This window comes from Harmonia axyridis, chromosome 2, assembly GCF_914767665.1.
Source record: "Harmonia axyridis chromosome 2, icHarAxyr1.1, whole genome shotgun sequence".
NCBI classification, from domain to species: domain Eukaryota; kingdom Metazoa; phylum Arthropoda; class Insecta; order Coleoptera; family Coccinellidae; genus Harmonia; species Harmonia axyridis.
Genome location: NC_059502.1, coordinates 32979102 through 32999393, shown reverse-complemented (window position 1 = coordinate 32999393; position 20292 = coordinate 32979102). Strand labels below are relative to the sequence as shown.

The 20292-nt window shown below is 34.6% G+C and overlaps 1 protein-coding gene across 4 annotated transcripts in view; it reads left to right on the top strand.

Annotated features, from left to right (window-relative positions):
- The first annotated feature begins 1198 nt into the window (after window positions 1–1198).
- The window catches only part of LOC123672991 (melatonin receptor type 1B-like), a 28453-nt gene continuing 9359 nt past the window's right edge, over window positions 1199–20292 (top strand). Inside the window, exons 1-3 of one of the 4 annotated variants that reach the window (XM_045607364.1) lie at window positions 1199–1383; window positions 16390–16561; window positions 19671–19864. In XM_045607364.1, coding sequence (XP_045463320.1) covers window positions 19678–19864 — 187 coding nt within the window. In that variant the 5' untranslated portion in view covers window positions 1199–1383; window positions 16390–16561; window positions 19671–19677. Of the gene's footprint in view, window positions 1388–16277; window positions 16330–16389; window positions 16562–19670; window positions 19865–20292 lie in introns of those variants that run through there. The other 3 variants (XM_045607363.1, XM_045607366.1, XM_045607365.1) reach the window with 3 other exon arrangements.

Sequence of the window (20292 nt, the reverse complement as noted above, 5' to 3'; positions counted from 1 at the left end):
TCATAGGAAAACACACTATAATATATTATTATTTATTAATCTTAGGCTATCGATTTCGGAACTTAACCCTAAATATTCCATTTCGAATACAAAGGTTAATCATAACAAATGAAAATGTTGTAAAATCGTGTACTTTCAGCTGGCCTGATGATAGAATAGGAATGTTCCGAAATCGATAGCCTAAGATTAATAAATAATTATATATTATAGTGTGTTTTCCTGTGATTGATACTTTTTGAACGTGTTAGTGATTCTTAATAGTGTTTAAAGCTGTTTAAGTGCAATAAACCTGAATTTTTGCGTCGATATGAGACAATGGATGAAACATGGCATTTCACTCCGGAGTCCAATCGACAGTCAGCTGAGTGGACTGCACACGATAAACCGAGTCCAAAGCGAGGAAAAACATAACAGTCAGCTGGCAAGGTTATGGCATCAGTGTTCTGGGTTGCGCAAGGTATAATATTCATTGATTACCTCCAAAAGGACCAGACCATCAACAGCGATTATTATATAGTGTTATTGGATCGTTTAAAGGATGAAATCGTTCAAAAACGGTCTCATTTGAAGAAAAAAGGTGCTGTTTCCTCGAAAAAATGCGCCGTGTCACAAATCAATGAAAACAATGGCAAAATTGCATGAATTGGGCTTCGAATTGCTTCAGCAACCACCGTATTCGCCAGATCTGGTTCCCAGCGACTTTTTTCTGTTCTCAAAACTCAACAGAATGCTCGCCATGGTATCGAAAAGTTGGGAGATCGTTATGATCGCTTTATCGCCCTCGAAGGCAACTATGTTGGATAATAAAATCGAATTTTGCCAAAAAAAATGTGTTTTTTTATGTTAGACCGGGGACTTCATAATTGGCCAGTTATTTCTCACGTTAACGTACACTGAATGGCTTACTATCAACATTTCTACTCCTTATTGTTTTTAACTCATTCAAAATGATAGTAAGTATCAAAGTTTAGTAATAGAGGATTCCTTTTACATGGAGTTAAAAGAAGTATGAATGTGAACAGCTTCTAACAGTGCTTTTCACGAATTTTTTGTCCATCTTTCGGATTCAAGATTCGAAATTCGCAAATTTAAATGGTGTGATTATGTTTGTTTTCTCTAGTTTATTATTGGAAATACCGAACCAAAGGACGCCCAACAGTTTTAGTGTGGCGCGCATGCGACGACGTCCAAGCAACCTCTATGACGAGTCAGGGCGTCTAGTCCAGACCATTCGATTGCACACCGTGGGAAATTCACAGCTTCTCGAAACGAAAACCGTGCGTTTCGGAGCAGTGAAAAGTGCATTCGAGGTGTTTGATAAGTCAGAATGAGAACGCCGTCCTAATTCCCACCAAATACTATGCATCATCAGATATAAGCAAGGTGGGTAAGTATTTCGATGTTGTGAAATTGACAGAACTCTCTTCTCAACCCCTTCGATCTCAGGCTCATTAATGGTGAAGAAACCAGAACTCGTTGAAATTCATGCGCTTCATCAAGGATTTAGTTATAATTTTCCGAAAATTTTCCTTATCTCAAATTAAGATATTTCGCAGAAATCTGATGATTTCAAATATCGTTCAAAGCTCTCTAACATAACAGAAGCGAGTGTAAGTTCAAATCAGATTTTTACAATGATTTTTTCACACTCACTTTAATCTAAAATCCACAGGTTGTAATGAAATTATATGATTAGATTATTGATGAACTATTCCAATTGACGAATTTCTTCTCATTAAAAGTATATTTGTCTAAAACAATGAATAATTTCTTTAGCGATCAATTAATGAATGCAATCATTTGGAATTGAGATAATTTTAATTTCAATAACTCCTTTCATTCACTTCATTTTGAATGAATTAATTGAATTTTTCGATAATTGTCAAGGCGATGCAAACGTGGAAGGATGATTGAATCTATAATGTGAAATTTTTTTCATTTATGTGAAATGAAAAATAGAAACCACAATTTAAAAATTTTAATAGTTGTAATTTTCATTATATTATATTAATGGACAATTAAAACATTTGAACATACAAAAATTACTGAAAATTATCTTTTGTGAGAACAATACGGAAAAGAAGGCAATAGAAAAATCCTTTCATCAGGTGTATTCAAAGCAATCAAAAGAAATTACATATGTTTATTGGTACTCGCTACGGAAACACTGAAAAAAAACGATTCAGTTTGATAAGTGGGATTTTTCATAACTTTTTGGTTTTCATTGAAAGGTGTGAAGCCTCTAAACTTCTCCACACAAAGATTCATCATCTTCTTGATTTTATATCTTATAGAATTTCTCAACCTATTGAATAATAACAATATTAATATCGTGCTACGATGTTGTAACAAATTTCATGCGAAAAGTGACTGAAGAAGGTTAATTCATTTCTGTGATAATATATTTTCGAGAAATTGAACAATGGATATTCAGGGTGAAATTTTGAAAAATTTCAAAGGTTAATATTTGAAATAATATGCAATATTTCGGCCTTACAATATCGAATGAATAACCAGTGCTATATGGCGGAAATCGATTGATGAGCTGTGAGTAATTCTTCTTACGATTGAAGCAGTGTTTCGCAACCTTTTCAATATGGTAACTCCTCTGATCTATAAGAAAAACTGAGTTTACCTCGACTTTAAAATTTTATCTATACAAAGAATAAAAGCAAATATGAATATGGAATTTTATGATAATTCCGATTTTTTGGGGATTTCGTGATAAGTGCTTGATTTTTTACTCGAAAAATTATAGAAAACAAAAAAGTTGAATATCAATTGAACCTTAGATTTTTTTAATATTTCTACTAACTACCATTGGTCCACCAAAAGAAGTTCAGGGGAGATTCTGGAGAAGATTAAATTTGCATTTGAAATTGACAACTTAATGAGTTGAAAAACTACTCTCACATTTGAATGTGATGGCAAAAGATATTTTTGAAGCTCTGTTAGCTAAAACAAGATAGTTTGCCTAGCTTTACTCCAAAATGTGCAGAGATCAGAAGTTTGAAATTCTACTTAATAAGTTTACAGTATTCTCGCGAATTCCAAGAAATTCCACTTTGGCCGCCCCGTTTTCATTTTTATTGTTGTTCCCATCGTCAATTTTTATTTTTTACTCGGTTTATCATTTGATTATTTATTACTTATAAGGTTCTTTGTTACCTGCAAAGAATAGCTGATTTACCCCAGCGGAGGTAATTACCCCCAGGTTCGGTACTCAGAGATTGAAGGAAAAGATGTTTTTAAATGAAGAACATGAAGGAAAATGTGAATATCTGATATAATAACTCAATGGTAGGTGCACTGAAGTGAAGTTAGCTTGTTAAATTACGTTATTTTTCAAAATGTCACAAGCAGATTTTCACTTCAATATAATTAATTCAGAATTTTGAACACAGAACTGTCAAAACTGGCCTGTGACATGCTATGAAAACATAGTATAACGTGATACTCAGAACCAATGTTATTTATCATTTCGGAAACAAAAACTAAAAGAGAATATAAAACTAATAAATATATGCGTGGAAGGTTCGATTTGTCCGAATCGATATATCATTATATCCTACCTAGGCATTTAATCCTAAGAGCGGAGCATTTAAATTTATCCATTCTGGATGAAATCGATCTTTTCATTTGAACTTAAATTCATTGCGTCTCCAAAAAATTTCTGTTCTTCTTTTTATCTTCTTTCATTTTGGCATTTCTTCGATTCTCCTTGCAAAATAGCCAAAAAAATTCAATATGTATTTTGTGTTCCAAAGTTATAATCAGCTTGTAATTCTGTACAGAGCTGGAAATTATTAGTTTCATTTCAACACCCAAAATCTCAACTCTGTCGGTTTTTCGTAAATATTGGGTAATTTATTTGCAATATATTTCTTGAATATACTTTGATTCTGGTAACGCGATCATCATGGAATCCTGAAAGAAGCTTGAAATTGTCATTCTACATCCAAATGCAAATTGTCAATTCGATCGAATCTGCAGTTCTGAAATGAACAGAAAAACAACAGCCATATTTACACTGTTTCAGCAATCATTTACCTTTAATGCAGTAACATTTCTAAAATATTCCGGATGTTCTAAACTACAGTTTTTTATACTAATTGCAGAAGAAATTCCGTGAGCAACTGCTCTCGACTGTGCTTGGTTAATTTAATTTTAGTTGATGCTTGTAGGATTTGCATACGTAGGTATTCTGAATACAAGTTTTCAGTTTGAATTAATTATTTCAGTATGTTAATTTATTTTCTTTGTATCTCTAGATACCTACTCATTGTATTGTTGATAACAGTATGAAGGCACTTTATAATATCAGGAGAATTTATATGGAACCAACAAATAACGCATAGCTCAGAGAGTTCTTTGACCCACAGCGGAAACGAATCGATATGGTCTCAAGAATTTTTTATATCCACATCATTCATATTATTGAACTAGTTTTTGCCGTGCTCGCGTGCAGGTCTCTGAAATTACAAACAACCCTCCTTTCCATTGAAGATTGCCTCCCAAGCAATATTTGTTTCTTTTTACTCTGTTTAAAAATAACCATTCATACATTTCTTAAGGTTACACATAATATAACACTATGTTTCCTTTTTTGTGAATATTTTATGAACAGTACTATTTGTAAAGCTTAGAGGATAAGTACATTGTACCTTGTGTCAATGGCCTAGCGGCTGAGACACGTTAATTCAAATACACTGCTCAACAATTGATAGGGATCACTTACTTGTTCTAAATTTATTTCTGAAATATTCGCTCCAAGATTATAAATTCAGTCAGATATCAGAGTATTTTTAGTTGATAATATGGTTCACTTGAGAAAAGAATGAAAAAATGAAAAGTTGGAGAGAAAAAATACTTTATTAGGAACACTCAAAATTCTGTGTTTGAATAACATAAAAATTTCATGATGAAACCACAAGAAGGCTGAAGTTTCGGTTAAGCTAGTACCTAGTTGGTCCCCCACGAGCTCGTCTCAAGCACTCTACCCTACGAGGCATACTTTCGATCAAACGATTTATAAAATTTTGGGGCAAATTCGTCCAAATATCCCGTAAAGCGTTAGAAAGGTCCTCCAGGTTATTGATCGGTTGTTCTAAGGTTGACAATTGTCTAGACATCTCAGACCAGACATGTTCGATGCAATTCATGTCTGGAGAGCGAGCTGGCCAGTCCATCCTATCAATAGCATGAGTTTCTAGCGCTTCATTAACCAGACGACTACGGTGTGGACGGGCATTATCGTCAATATAAATGAAATTCTCGCCCACGGCAGCCTCAAACGGAACAATTATGGGTTCAATAATCATATCGTGATATCTCTGGCTGGTCATGGTGGTGTTCTGCAGAAAAACCAACTCTGTGCGTTGGTTCAAACAAATGCCTCCCCATACACATATAGAACCTCCGCCAAAAGCTGTTGTGGGTACCATAAACTGTTCTGCATACCTTCGACCTCTTTCCCTCCGAGCAAGAATACGTCCATCAGAGTTGACCAAACGAATAAACATCGGCTCCAATCTTCAAGTGTCCAATTGCGGTGCTCCTCAGCCCATTGCCGTCGATGAACCCGGTGTTTCCTATTCAAACGGGGATGTTGTACCCTCCTACGTGCTCTCAAACCACGAACATGTAGTCGTCGTCTTACAGTCTGGTTCGAAATTAGAACTCCTGTTGCAACTCTCAGTGATCTATTGAGCCGCGACGCAGGGTAAGTGGGATTTCTCCTAGCATTGAGGATCAAAAGACGATCTTGGGCAGCTGTTGTACTGCGCTGCCGACCTCCCCCATGAACATAAGCTACTGAGTCGTTTTGGATGAACCTATTCCAAACCCGACTCACGACACTTTGCGAAACATTCAACCGCCTGGACACTTCTCGCTGGGACAAACCTTCCTGTATCCACCGTATGATTTGGTCCAGTTGCACAGGAGCCTAACGTCTTTTCGGCATGACTGATAAGCTGATATTGTTCTCATTGCTTCAATTATTGTCACCTTATGTGTTTGAACGAGAGAAAAAAACAGATTTAATAACAAATACCACATTGCTTTTCACTCCACCTGTAACAGCCTACAGATAATAATAGATTTTGTGAACAAGAGCCGATGAAGTGAGGAAGACCTTGATATAATCAACTCAAAACATCTTACTTTTTCCTTAGAGAACATATAATGTACAGATATTCACGAGATAACTTGAAAAAAATACAAATGAAGAGAAGTTCATAAGTGATCCCTAGCAATTGTTGATCAGTGTAAAATAAAAAAAAAACACCACAAATTTCATACTATAGTTTATTACTCTCTTGTAAATTAACTCGAATCTTTAAAAAAGCGGAAAACATAAGAGAAGATCATCGCATCATAGGGGACATTGATTCTTGTGATAACCTCTGAGCCAAAGCTCTTCGTAAGTGATATTACATAGGCGTACAACTTTGCTTCTGCCGTTTTTTTCCGAAATTCGAGGCTTCATTATAAGAAACTGGTTAAACATTTATGATTCAAAGTATTGTCGCTGGCCACTACCTCCTCCCATCTTTCGGGCAGCGTAAAAATCCCCCTGGTCATCTTTTGAAGCGATCCACGAATCGATCCAATTTTTCACTTCTTCATAAGACCGGAAGTGCTGGTCAGCAAGGCCGTGTGTCATTGATCAAAACAAGTGATAGTCCCAGGGAGCAACGGCTGGAGAATACGACGGGTGGGGTAGGACTTCCCATTTCAACGTTTCCAAGTATGTCTTGACCACTTTCGTAACATAGGGACGAGTATTGTCATGCTGTAAAATCACTTTATCATGTCTCTCGTTGTATTGCGACCGTTCGTCTTTCAATGTTCGGCTCAAACGCCTTAATTGGATTCGATAACGATTGACTGTGATTGTTTCAGTCGGTTTTAACAACACACTACGCCGAACTGGTACCACCAAATAGTGAGCATGACCTTGGAACCGTGAATATTCGGTTCGGCCGTCGACGTGGAAGCATGCTCGGGATGCTCGGGTTGAACCCATTTTTTGTCTCCAGTCACAATGCGAAGCGGAAATCCTTTCGCCTTTGCCTTGTGAGCAAACAAACTCCCTTCAAAATCTCTCGGCTTCAACTCGTACGGCACCCAATTTCCTTGTTTCTGACTTTCAGGAGTTTTGAAATGGCTTGTTGCTCCAAATGATCCTCCCAATTTTTGTTGCGTTTGACACAGGTGTTGATCAATGCCTCCAATTCTGCATCAATAGCGGCCTCATCATAGGTATTTGAGAGCATTTGATGAGCCCCAACCCTTATTCATATAGAAGCAGAAAATTAAAACCTACCGCAATTGCTGGATTTGGCTCGTAAGCTGACATGTTTAATCGAGAATAACTTTCTGATGTCGATACAAACTGACTAATATTTCTATGGCGTAATGTTTACAAATAACCAAGCTTATTATATGACATCTACGATCCATTTATTTCGACTACCACTACAGCCATCTATTGCAAAACGGCGGAAGCAGTGTTGTACACCTAATATCATAAAAATGTCTCTATTTTGATAGCTAAATAATATGCAGATGACATAGTTCTAATAGTCAGGGTTAAATTTGAGACACCTTGTAGGATTCATTACAGCATGGCCTTAGAATTATTCAGCAGCGATCCTTGTTAGTGGAGTTAATATCAACCACAAAACAAGACCACAGTAATCCCTTTTACTCAGAAAATTTGCGACGCCTCTAATTTTAGTTCGTGACCTGTTTGAATATGTCTTGACAGACTCTTGACTTCGTCTTAACTTTAAATCTAACCGCTGACCGTTAATTCTTAACTCTTGACTGAACATTAACTGCCCTCTCGTCTTATTCCACCATGGTCATCTAATTTTTTCCCCTCCATCTGGACCACACCCTTAGCATGTCAGAGGTATGAAGGAAGTACCTACTAAGTACCATCCTTTGTCTAATGAAATGCTTTGCCGTACCGCCCATAAAATATTCTGTGGTGCCTAGAAATTTAGGCGGATTTTCGCCATGGAATATTCTCGAACCAAGGGTATTTTGCACGTGTTGCTTTTATGGTTGACATATGGTCTACAATATGTTTGTTTTTGAGAATTCTCAACCTACAGTAAATATCTTCAGATTATAAAAGTTTATTGAGACTATTTGAAGGTAATGCAATATAAATATCAAAAAACTGACAACTTTGTGTTCATTGCTTTCGAAATAATATATCTTTATGATATATTTGGTTTATTTTTGTCTTGGGATACAATTCCAATTCCAAAAATGGCAAAATTAATAACCAACCAAAAGAAAATTCAATATAACTAAAACTGTACAAATTGAGTAAAAGTTTAACAAATTATATAACTAAATTTTTTCTTGTTATTTTCGTGTACTACATATACAAATCGACATTTACAATAGAAATAACAATTTTAGATATTTTAAATTTATCCTTTTGAAATTCATCAATTGAAATGTTTGTGAAGTAGATATACAAGTGATGAGTATTTTTTTTTAACTATAAGGCACTGATGAGAAAAAATTGTATTCAAAATAACTAAAACTGTACAAATTTAGTGAATGGTTAACAAATTGAAAAACTGAATGTACTTACAGAGTACAGACAGACGTATATTTCGGAATTTTTGTGTTGATACAATTTTTTCATCATCATGGAAAAAAATACATTTGTTACATTTGAAAAAATCGAGAAAAAACAATTTGAAATTCTTCATATTTGGACATTGATAACAGACACCCTGTATAAAAGAGATTGATCATTTACGAACGATGACTAGGCAAATGCTTAGGTTAAAAGAAATTCTGATTAAATTCATATTTTTATCGCTTCTGGAAATCGGTAAAGGGCTCTTACCGAACTACTGTTTCGTCGAAATTTTGCAGTTTTTTCAGAATAAGATCCGTACTGTTGGAAAAATATCCCTAATATTTTGCATCATGATAGAGGTATTGAAGAGCATTGAAAATATGCAAAAATATAAGGGGTGTTCCATTTAAAAAATTTGTTGAATAATTTTATTAGGGAAAATCCTGTATATCAGAAAATAATTTCCAGAGATGCAGAATCGAAAGTACAAAGGGGATGCTTTTCAACTAAATTTCTAAAACGTCTATTTTTGAAGCTATGGAAGCCTAACACACTATTGCAGGACCCTGTATACGTATTATAGTATTCAATTTAACATAATTATATTCATGGTGCTGTGAAAGTGGACTCAATGAAATATTTTCTTCAAATTGAACAGTCTAACGAATTAAAAAGCTCGTGTTCCAAGTTGTTTCAATAATATTTTTCGGCAACCGTCCGGGAAGTGCTCACTTCCCGGACGCTTTTTCTCTGAGAAAGTAGCATTTCCCGGCCTAGTCCGGAAAGTACGTACTTCCCGGACTAGGCCGGAAAAGAATCATAGAATCCATAACAACCGAGATAACGGCTGACAGTTCATATGAAATTAGTTGTCAAAAATTTACATGTTTTTTGATCGCAATCGCAATAAAATATGGAAAGCAGCAGCGATAGTGTTATTTTACATGGTTACCGAAAAAATATTGTACGCAACACGCCCGAAAATGGTTTTTTTGGACTCACCGACATTTTGTCTATTCGTCCAAAAAAACCCTATTTTCCGGACTTCTTACGTAAATTACTATTTCAAGAATATTTTCGATATTTAATTAATACTTAAATCCGTTCAAATTTCAGTTGATCCGAATTTTCCAACGATCGATATATTTTCAGCCCCTTCCATAATTTCGTCTTTGGTTGAAGATAAGTTTTTATTTATGGAATTATATTGAACTAATAAGTGAGATATAACTACTAAATAGAAATGAAACCTGTTGCATTTCCATACTAGGAGTACTATGAAGTAGAAAAATATTCACCTGAACCAACTAAGTACAAAATGAAGATTGAACTCGCCGATGACTCTAAAATCACATTCTTACTCGTTCAATCACAATTCCGTTACCAACATAGTTTCTATATATTCTTCTGCAGTAGGAAGGTGCTATTTAACTGACAGTAGGTACTGTTCCTAAAATATATTCGTCTGTTCAATTATGATTCAGATGAATATGTGGAATTTATAATAATGAAGAATAATCGAATATTTTGAAACTTAATCAAAATATTTCAAATCATGTTCTCTTTATCAAGTCTCGGAAATTCATCAAAATTCAAATTGGATGTGACGAGTGGAGAACACTGAAATTACGATTTTGAGTTGTTTGGGAGCACCTTATGAAAAAAGTTATAAAGGAACATATTACTGTCCCGAAAGTTTTAAAGATAGTTTCGAATTCATATTTGAATGTTTCAATGCTTAGGGGCTCGACGATATATCTAAGTGGAACTCCATATATTGATATTCAACGAAGTTGCTGCTCACTTCAGAATAGTCAAGCGTTTCAAGCGTCTTCATGTATTGTAGAAAACATTCTTGTATGCAAAATGTTCAGACTTAATTCGTAATTTATGACCAGGTTCAAAATAGTGGATGAATATATTGGAATACTTGTATGAAAGGAAAGTTAGGAGTAATTAAATTTTTATCGCTCGTCTATTTACAGCGAAATACAATATGTCATCTGATTGATACAAGTGAGGTAATGAATCGAAAATGTTTGTAATCAATCAAATTATTATAGGCAACAAATTCTGCCATATATCTAAGGCTGAAGTTTATTTGATCTCCGAAATCGCTTTGGATATAAAACATGATGATATTCGAATTTTTATTGGGCTCTATGTTACTTCAAGTACTCAATATGCGTACAATTCATTAAATAGTTTATTGTTCATCTGGCGCACTATAAACTCAATCTCGATTGGGCAATCCAAAACTGTTGTCTCGATTTCAATAATATTATGTTTATATGAATCATTATTTTATTACTTCTTGTTTTATGATTTTTTTTTATAATCGAAAGAAATGTTGATTCAGCAGAAACTTGAGCTGAACAGAGACCAGATTCACAAAGATTTCATGTTTATATTTTATTATTATTTTTTGGTACTCGGGACTCCCCTGCCACGGATTCATTCATTATCTGTCAAATTTGTGATACAGAAAACTGTTTTGCGAACCTACATTTTTCAATACAAAAATCACTAAAACGATATATTATGGAAATATTCTATTACTTAACTTCAATAAAAGTCGAATGAACTAGAGAAAGTAATGTATAATACTCATTAGTCGTACCGAAAGCTTATTCTAACTCTCGTTGAACTCCTGAAAGAATATAAATGCCTTCTGCACTTGTATTATAAATAACTATGTATATCATTATGGGCCAATTCAGTTATGCACCTAGATTTAGATTCTTTTGATATCAGAGGAACAAGTACATAATGAGAATGATACTTTATGTAAAACTCCGTTCTTCTTGCAAAACTTTTTTCATTAAATAAGAGATCGTGACTATTCCTTGCATTTATTTCCATAGTTTTTAGAAGTTGTGTGCATCGGCCAGTAAAACTTTAGGCTTTGTACTCAGGAACACAATAGAATTTGATGACCTGCCGGTGATCAGACGTTTATACTTCAGTCTTATCATTAGTTAGATGAAATTTTGATATGGCTCTCATTTATCAGTGTCAAGTATTGTTCAATCGGACTGATAGGTATCCAGAGCGTGAAGCTGATTTGTCTGACATCATGTATGATGTGGGGATATCCCGTTACTTGAAAGACGGGAGGTACAGTGCATAGTATATCCAAAGTCACTTGGAGGAAGCCAGAATATTTCAATTATACAAGGGTTGTCCAAGTTTCCAGAAATTCCTTTGGAGCCAGTGAAATTATTTCCTAACAACACTCTCAACTGAATCCCGGTATTTGCCAAATCATCTTGGAAACAAGAATGTTTGGATATAATTTTTACTATTGGCTGAATAGTCCACGTTCCACTTCGGGAACATTTTTGGTTAGACTCATTGGCTGCATCTATCACTTCTAAATTACTTTCTCATGATTCGTATAGAACAATGTGGTCCGTAGGGGTAATAATATGAGCATTTTTAACCAGTATTTTTAGTTCTTTGTGTTTTTTTAATGATTTCGACTATGACGTTTGGCAAAATTCTATGGCTCATGTGAACAAAGATGAATATTCTGCGATCAAATCTATTCCTCCATTTACTTTTGAACGCCGAGTTCTGAAGAAAAAAATTCCGCATCCTAAAGACCTTCATAATACTGAAGCAAACATTTTTGGTGGAATACGAAAAGAACTAGATGATATTAATCTCATAAAATCACATTTTGAAGTGTTGAGTATAAAGTTGAAGGAAAAGTCTATAAAATACTTCTGTTGGTGGAACCTTGCATATTAAATCATGTTTCGGCCTTTTTGACCGTAGTATTTTTGATCTTTATTTTTCACTTTGTGACTACTATAGTAAAACATGACTTCTTCTTCTTCTAGTTCCATCTCCTATCGAAGGTTGGAAACCATCATAGCAATGCGGATTTTGTTAACCGCCGCTCTAAATAGTTCTGAGCTGCTGCATCCGAACCATTCTCTCAGGTTCTATATGACTATGGAACCTTAAAAATCAATCTTTGGTTTAATAATGGCGAATACGCCGAAACATGTAACCAGATGATTTAATATACAAGGTTCCACCAACAGAAGTGTTTCATAGACTTCAACTAGATGATATGAACCAACTGATTTTTCACTACATTTTCTTATTTTAGCAATGTTATTACTAGTTAGAGTGATCATGTAGAATAGACACATGACCTTGAGACCCTCTCATTTGCTACGTTAAAATAGCTACCTACGTAGCCAGATCGAAAAAGCCATCAAATATTTTATAGAAAATAGAAATAATACACCATTTCCCGAAATCAGTCGGGATGATAATAATAATAGGAATAGGTCACCTATATCTTTGAATATTTATTCTGATTCTGAATATAAAAATTTGAGAGGAGTTATCAAGGAAAAACTCAAACTAAGGAAAAATCACAATTCCTAACTGAGTGGAGTAGTCTATGACTTCCGGAAAATATAGAAAGAAACTATAAGTCGATATTTGGATAACTAAATTTGACATTTCACAGTGTCATTAATTATTGGTAATTGGAAATTTTATTCGTTTATGGATTCTCAACCATCCAAACGAACCATTGAGTAGTACAATTCTTGAAATGTCGACTTTTAGTTTCAAGCAGAAAGTGATATTTCATCGAAAATTATACTTAAAAGGCTCACTTTTGGCATAACATGCCGAGTTAGTCAGATATAATTTTTTCATAGCAGAAACGATCAAGTTGGATGACGAAATTTGAAAAAATTAAAAAGGTGGAACCATTCAATTTTTCTGAACATACCATACGCACCTTGGAAAAATCTTTGGTCATGTTAGGTAGGGTGATCCGTCTGTAATGTTCGATCGAAAAAAGAATTACAAAAAAACAACATTTGTAGGTGTGGCACTCCGAACAATGAAAAAGGTGTAGATTTTGACGATTTTTATAAAACTCTCGATAACTGGAAAACTGAGATACTTTCACTGAAATCAAATGAAACTTTTGCATTCATTACTTTCAATAAATCTCAACTTCTCGGTCACGAGAAAAAAACTATTCCATTGGAATTTATAAAGTAGTCTAACTTCCATTAATGTTAGAGGGAGCCACGTTCTTCTCCACGGTTTTCCAGCTGACTTTCCATGAAAGATCAATTAATTAAATTATCGACTAAGCAGTGTAGAAAATTCCAATACTTTTCAATTAGGAGTAATTACTTCCTCGAATTCGAGAACTTCCAATTAATGGGTTACCAAAGTAATGTTGCCTGAAGAGTGTTTGGGCGGAAACACTTGAACTGAATGTTGGATCATTTTAAAATTATTTTGTATATTCTATATTATATTCTCTCATTTCAAATTTATTCGCACTCCGGGCAGAACATGAAATTGAAACCTAATGTCACATTCACAGAGTTTTCATCTTACTTCCTCTTCTAGCATAAAATAACTATTTTCGAAGAGGTTTGATGATAATAAAAAACAGATCATCTATAATATCGTCAAAGTGTCTGTAATATTTGAATCCATCCTCATATTCGATTTTGTGCATTTAGTCGGCCGCCCGGCCTTAAACACTATAACTCTCGAACGGAAAGACCTAGAAACTTTCAGGGTACAGTATATATGAAATAAATAAGAATTTCAAACTTCCTGCAGAATAGCGACATTAGAATCATAGAACATTAAAATATTCGAGTATTTGGCGAGCACTCTGGATGAAATTACTGACCATTCAATTGATCGATTATTTCAATCGATCATATTATCGCATTATGATACAAAGCACTTAGGAACGAACGAATATTTTTGAATATCAATGGAAAATATTCCTCCGGATGTGCATCAGTGGAAATTTGACTTGGACTGAGCATGTGACTGAGAATTGTGTAAAAGGCTTTCCACATCATTATTTGCAATAAGACAAATGAAGAATATATATGGAGTGCATCGTTGGATGCACTCAGGGTCTTTCTGAAACAGAAAAAATCGATAAGGTTGATATCCGGAGTTAATCAAATGATAAGTTGCTTATCGATGTTCAAAAAATACTAAGTACATAACGTCCCATACTGCTACATGCTCGAGTAATTCCTATACGTTCATGGAAAGAAAGAACTCTTCCAAAACACTCTAATGTACAGGGTGGGCAAATTTCGATGTTTTAGCACTACAACTTTTAAACCAGAGGAGATAGACAAAATCTGATACCCTATTCTCGGTCTCTTTTTCTGAGAAACTAACAAGAGTAGTATTTATTTTCGGCCGCCTTCTTTTGTTTTCGAATTATAAGCGAGAATTGGAAAAATTGCGATATCGAAAAACATTTATATCTCCGCTTATACTGATGATAGAGCTCTGAAATTAAAACATCTTATAGAAACTATTTTTATAAAACATATCTAGATTTGAATTTCGTAGAAATTAGTAAATAGCATAGAAATAATCAGATTGATGGAAGGACACTTGAACAGTTGAAACCATAGAAATATTGAGAGCGAAAAGTGTTTTTGATCAATTTCTGTTAGTTATTTTGATAACTTACAACCATACGATATTATATGATATATTTTTGAAATCAGGAAAAATTAAGCTTTCAAAAAATGGCACATTAATCTAGTGTTCCCATTTGAAAAAACATATCTCTGGATCATAGCTTCGTAATTAAAAACCCTTTTGAAAAAACGAGCACGCCACTGGATTCTACGTCAAAAAGTGCCTGTGAAATGTTTTAATTTCAGAGCTCTGTCATCAGTATTAGCGGAGATATAAATGTTTTTCGATATCGCCATTTTTACAATTTTCGCTTATAACTCGAAAACAAAAGAAGGTGACCAAAAATGAATACTACTCCTGTTAGTTTCTCAGAAAAAGAGACCGGGAAGAAGGTATCAGATTTTGTCTATCTCCTCTGGTTTAAAAGTTGTAGTGCTAAAACATCGAAATTTGCCCACCCTGTACTGTACATGACCACCTTACGCGATCCAGAAATGATATTATATATAATTGTGATTCCCAGCCACCGCATTAGAAGAACTCAAAACTCGTACATCTTTAATGGGGCCCACAGACGAACAACTTAGTCGCCAACCAAGTTGACAACTTCTCAAGTTGGCGATTAAGTTGCTCGTGTGTGGACTAGTTGGTGGTTGATAATACAAGTTGCCAACTTAGTTGTCAACTTGGTTAGTGACTAAGTTGCTAGTCTGTGGGCCCCAAATGGTGTTAAGATGTATAATATACTTCCCGATCACATGATATCACTTCGTGGAGTGACTTTTAATGGGGCCCACAGACGAGCAACTCAGTCACTAACCAAGTTGACAACTAAGTTGGCAACTTGGATTATCAACCACCAACTAGCCCACACACGAGCAACCAAATTGACAACTTCTCAAGTAGGCGACTAAGTTGCTCGTGTGTGGGCTAGTTGGTGGTTGATAATACAAGTTGCCAACTAGGTTGCCAACTTAGTTGTCACCTTGGTTGGCGACAAAGTTGCTCGTCTGTGGGCCCCATAAGAGGCTTGTGAAGAATTTACTTATCGAAAATTTCTTCTATTCCATAGAAGAATTCATGAACCATCAATTCTAGTCATTATATTCCTCAGTAAATTTTGTATATATGTAATTAATGTGCGAACTAATTTTCAGGACATCTGTATTTTTTGTTTCATATTTTATTGACTCTCCCTGTAAACTGTTAAGGAAATAAACGAGTATGAGTATGAGTAAACGTCAAGTTCACTTGAGTCATTGGTATTCGTTAAAACATGGGAACATACTGAAAAAATAATAACATTTATCTTTTTTTCGCAGTGCTCAGGCCAACGAATTGAGTGACTTCAGCTCACAGAACAAAGTGGACTTTATGGAAACACCAAGCGCATATGTAGTTAGAATAATAACATTCCAATTTGATTCCAACAATCGATAACTTTTCCCTATTTTTGAAGAAACAAAAGGATAGTATATTTCTGAAAAACTTAAGGTGAGTTGAAAAGAAAATTAGCGAATGCCTTGTAATCATAAAAAAACGTATTTTGTATATATAGATACTTATCAGAGGTGGAATTTACAATTCAAGAGCTGAAAATTACATTTTCCTTGATCAATTGCATCTTCTGTCAAGCGATTCGAGAAATTGTTGTAGTATTTAATATTCCAAGAAGTGTGTGATTGGACAATAACATGAGAAATATTCAATCCGAGAGAAAATTAAATGTGAATACGAATTCGCAGTGTCCAAATTAATTAATTAAATTTTTATAAACCAAATTCGATTATCGAATTTGATTATTGTGTTATAATATGTAGTCGTACTACAGGTTTTGGCATAATGAATGCATAGGCTAGTAGGAATTGAAATATTTATTTAAAAAATGGAATGAATTCGATGATGGACTGCGAAAGAAATGCCTTATAGTTAGGGTTGCCAGATGTCCGGTTTTCGACCGGACAGTCCGGTTTTTTCCATGTTTGTCCGGTCGAAAAAATCTGGGTAAACCGGACAGAAGATTGTCCGGTTTTTAAATTTCGCGCAATATCTGGCGCGACCGCGCAATATCTAGCGCAACCGCGTGACAACCAACAGTATTGTTGTAGTTACGTAGATAGATATTGCGCATGTCACCTCCCCTACTCCTAAAGTCCTAGGACTCCCGTATTTCGCGCCGTCTCGCATCAGTCGTATCTCTCAATCGCGCATGCTCTGTTCCGTCGCTGTTTAGTTTCGTGTGGAGTCACGTTGTAATCTGAATTATTACCTTTATTATTTTGTTGCTTTCCTGTTTGTCTGTCAAAATGGAAGATGAGGTACCATCTACTAGCAGAGCAACTCCTCCTAAGAAAGTAAGAAGAGTTTGCCACTATAATATTGACTGGGAATCTCGTTTTTCCTGGTTAAAAAAATGTGAAGAAGACAATACAAAAGTCTATTGCAAAGTTTGTAAAATTAAGTTCACTGTGGCTTACGATGGCTCAAAAGCATTAACCCATCACTCTTCTTCAAAGAAACACAAAGATTGTGAAAGTGCTGTAGCTATGTCTCAGCAATTGAAGTCCTTCTTTGTACCTAAAGAAAGCGCGCAAAGTGAGAAAGTAGCTATTGCCGAATTAACTACGGTTTACCACAGTATCAAGCATCATATTTCTTATGTTGCCCAAGATTGTTCGTTTAAAGTGTTAAGACAAATAATTAACGATTCAAATATCGTGAAGCAAATGACAGGAGGACGCACTAAATGTACGGCTTTGGTCAACCAAGTTTTATTACCATATTCAATGGAACTGGTGCAGGAAGATTTGAAAGATGAAGTTCCCTTTTCCGTCGCTACTGATGCCTCAAATAGAGGAAATAGAAAGTACTTTCCAGTAGCTATTCAATATTTTTCCCCAAAGAACGGAATTTGTCATAAAATCTTGGATTTTTACGAAGATTCTTTCGAAGATTCATTATCTATCAAGAAACATTTATGTGAAGTTATTGAAAAATCACATCTTACATGGAGCAGAGTGACTGCTTATGGTGCGGACAACGCTTCTGTAAATTTCGGAGTCAATAAATCCGTTTTTCAAAAATTGAAATCCGAGGAAAATAACGACTTGATTGCTGCTCATTGCAATGACCATATATTTCACAACTGCGCTAAAAATGCATTGAAAGTAATGCCTGTTGATGTCGAAAATATAGTAATGAAAGTATTTGCAGAGTTCTCTTGTTCCGCGAAAAAACGAGAAGAGTTGAAGCAGTGTTTTGATTACTTCGAAAGCGAATACAGAGAAGTTATTCGTCACGTTCCTACAAGGTGGCTCAGTTTATTTAAAGCCCTTGATAGAATGCTCTCATCATGGGGGCCATTGAAAAGGTACTTCTTAGAACAAGGTTCTGATAATTGTCCAGCAGCACTTTGGGCCATTTTATCAGACCAAGAAAACGCCATTTCAACAGAAGCTAATCCTACTTATAATGAGCTATATTTGTATTTTACGCATAACTTTATGGCTTCCTTTCAAGAAATTATTCTGATGTTAGAGAAACATTCCACAGCAGCATTCAATCTCCATAATATAATGGTTAAATTTCGAGACACAATTTCAAAGAAAATAAGTGACAAATATTTCGGAATGAAAGTGCATATGGCATTGAGAAAAGGCTATCTTTCAGATCACGAAGTGGAAGAATTCATCAAAAACGCAACAAATGTTTACAAAAGAACGCTAGATTATATAGAGAAGTGGTACCAATTTGATAATCTGAATTATAAAATTTTTAGTTATTTGGATATCGAGTGCGGAAGGTTACCCACGCTGGACCAACTACTCGAACTATGGTCAATCTCGCCATGGAAACAACAAACTCCTCCAGAACATATTTATGAAGAATTGACTGTCCTTCAAAGGGTTTTTCCTTCACTTGAAGGCAATTCCATTTATATGTGGTGCAATTTTTTCAAAAAAGCAGATGCACCAAATTTACTGAAAATTGTGCAGTTTGTCTGCAGTATTCCTGTGTCCAACGCTTTTGTGGAACGAATCTTTAGCGTTATGGGAAATCTATGGACTGACGAAAGAAATCGTCTCGACGTCAACACTGTAAAAAGTGAATTGTGTGTTTATTTCAATATAAATGCTAGTTGCACGGAATTTAAAGATGCTATCTCAAGCAATAAATCTTTGTTGAAAGCAGTCTCATCAAATGCTAAGTATATGAAGAAGTAGACTGTAAGCTTTTCTTAATTTTTTCTTATATTTTGTAATTTGTAATATGAACTAATAAAAAATAAAAATTGTCCGGTTTTTTTCTCATATACATCTGGCAACCCTACTTATAGTGCAGTGTCGAAAGTTGCGATGGAACACAATAACTTAGACAATAAGAGTTGAAAAGAATGTGCTTCAGTTCATGGAACAGATGGTTTCATTGTTGGCAAATTTCGATATGTTGGTACTATAACTTTAAGAACTTTAATAAAAGGAGATAGACAAAATCTGTTACATAATTTTTGGTTCTTTTCCTCTAAGAAACTAAATAATATGTTTAAAAATGTATTTTTTTTTAAATATTCCTGGACATAATATATATTCATTGTTGTTTTTAGATCAACTATGAGTTTTGCCAAATTCAACAGCACAGATATTCCAGATAATGAATTTATGTCCCCAGTCACTTTGAGTGATGATTGGTCACGTATGGCTAGGTTGATGGTTCTTGTTTGTTTGGCATCAGTAGGGAGCGTTGGAAATGTATTCATGATAAGTGCCGTTATGATAGATGATTATTTAAGAAAAAAAGGTAAGATTTTATTTATTTCTTCATATTTCTATGTATATACCAAGTAAATTGAGTAACAAGAACTGTAAGCATATTTTACCGATCAAAGACAATTGGAAGGGAAAGCAGCTTGTCGACCACTCCAATTATTGTCTAGATGAGTAGTTCTTGACGTTCATGATGATTTTAGCGTTTGTTCTACAAACCTATTAGTTTTGATTTGAATATATGAATACCCTGCCAACAATCAAAAATTTAAAAGAAGAGTTCTTTATAAATTATTGTAACATCGAAGTGAACTTCAGAATAATTATCACTGGTTTGGAAACAGAGAGCTCACAAAAATTGAATACTTATTGATAATGACCCATTTATTATTATTAACCTCTAATCATATCATATAGCTATAAATAACATTTCACCACTACTATGTAATAACCATTTATGAA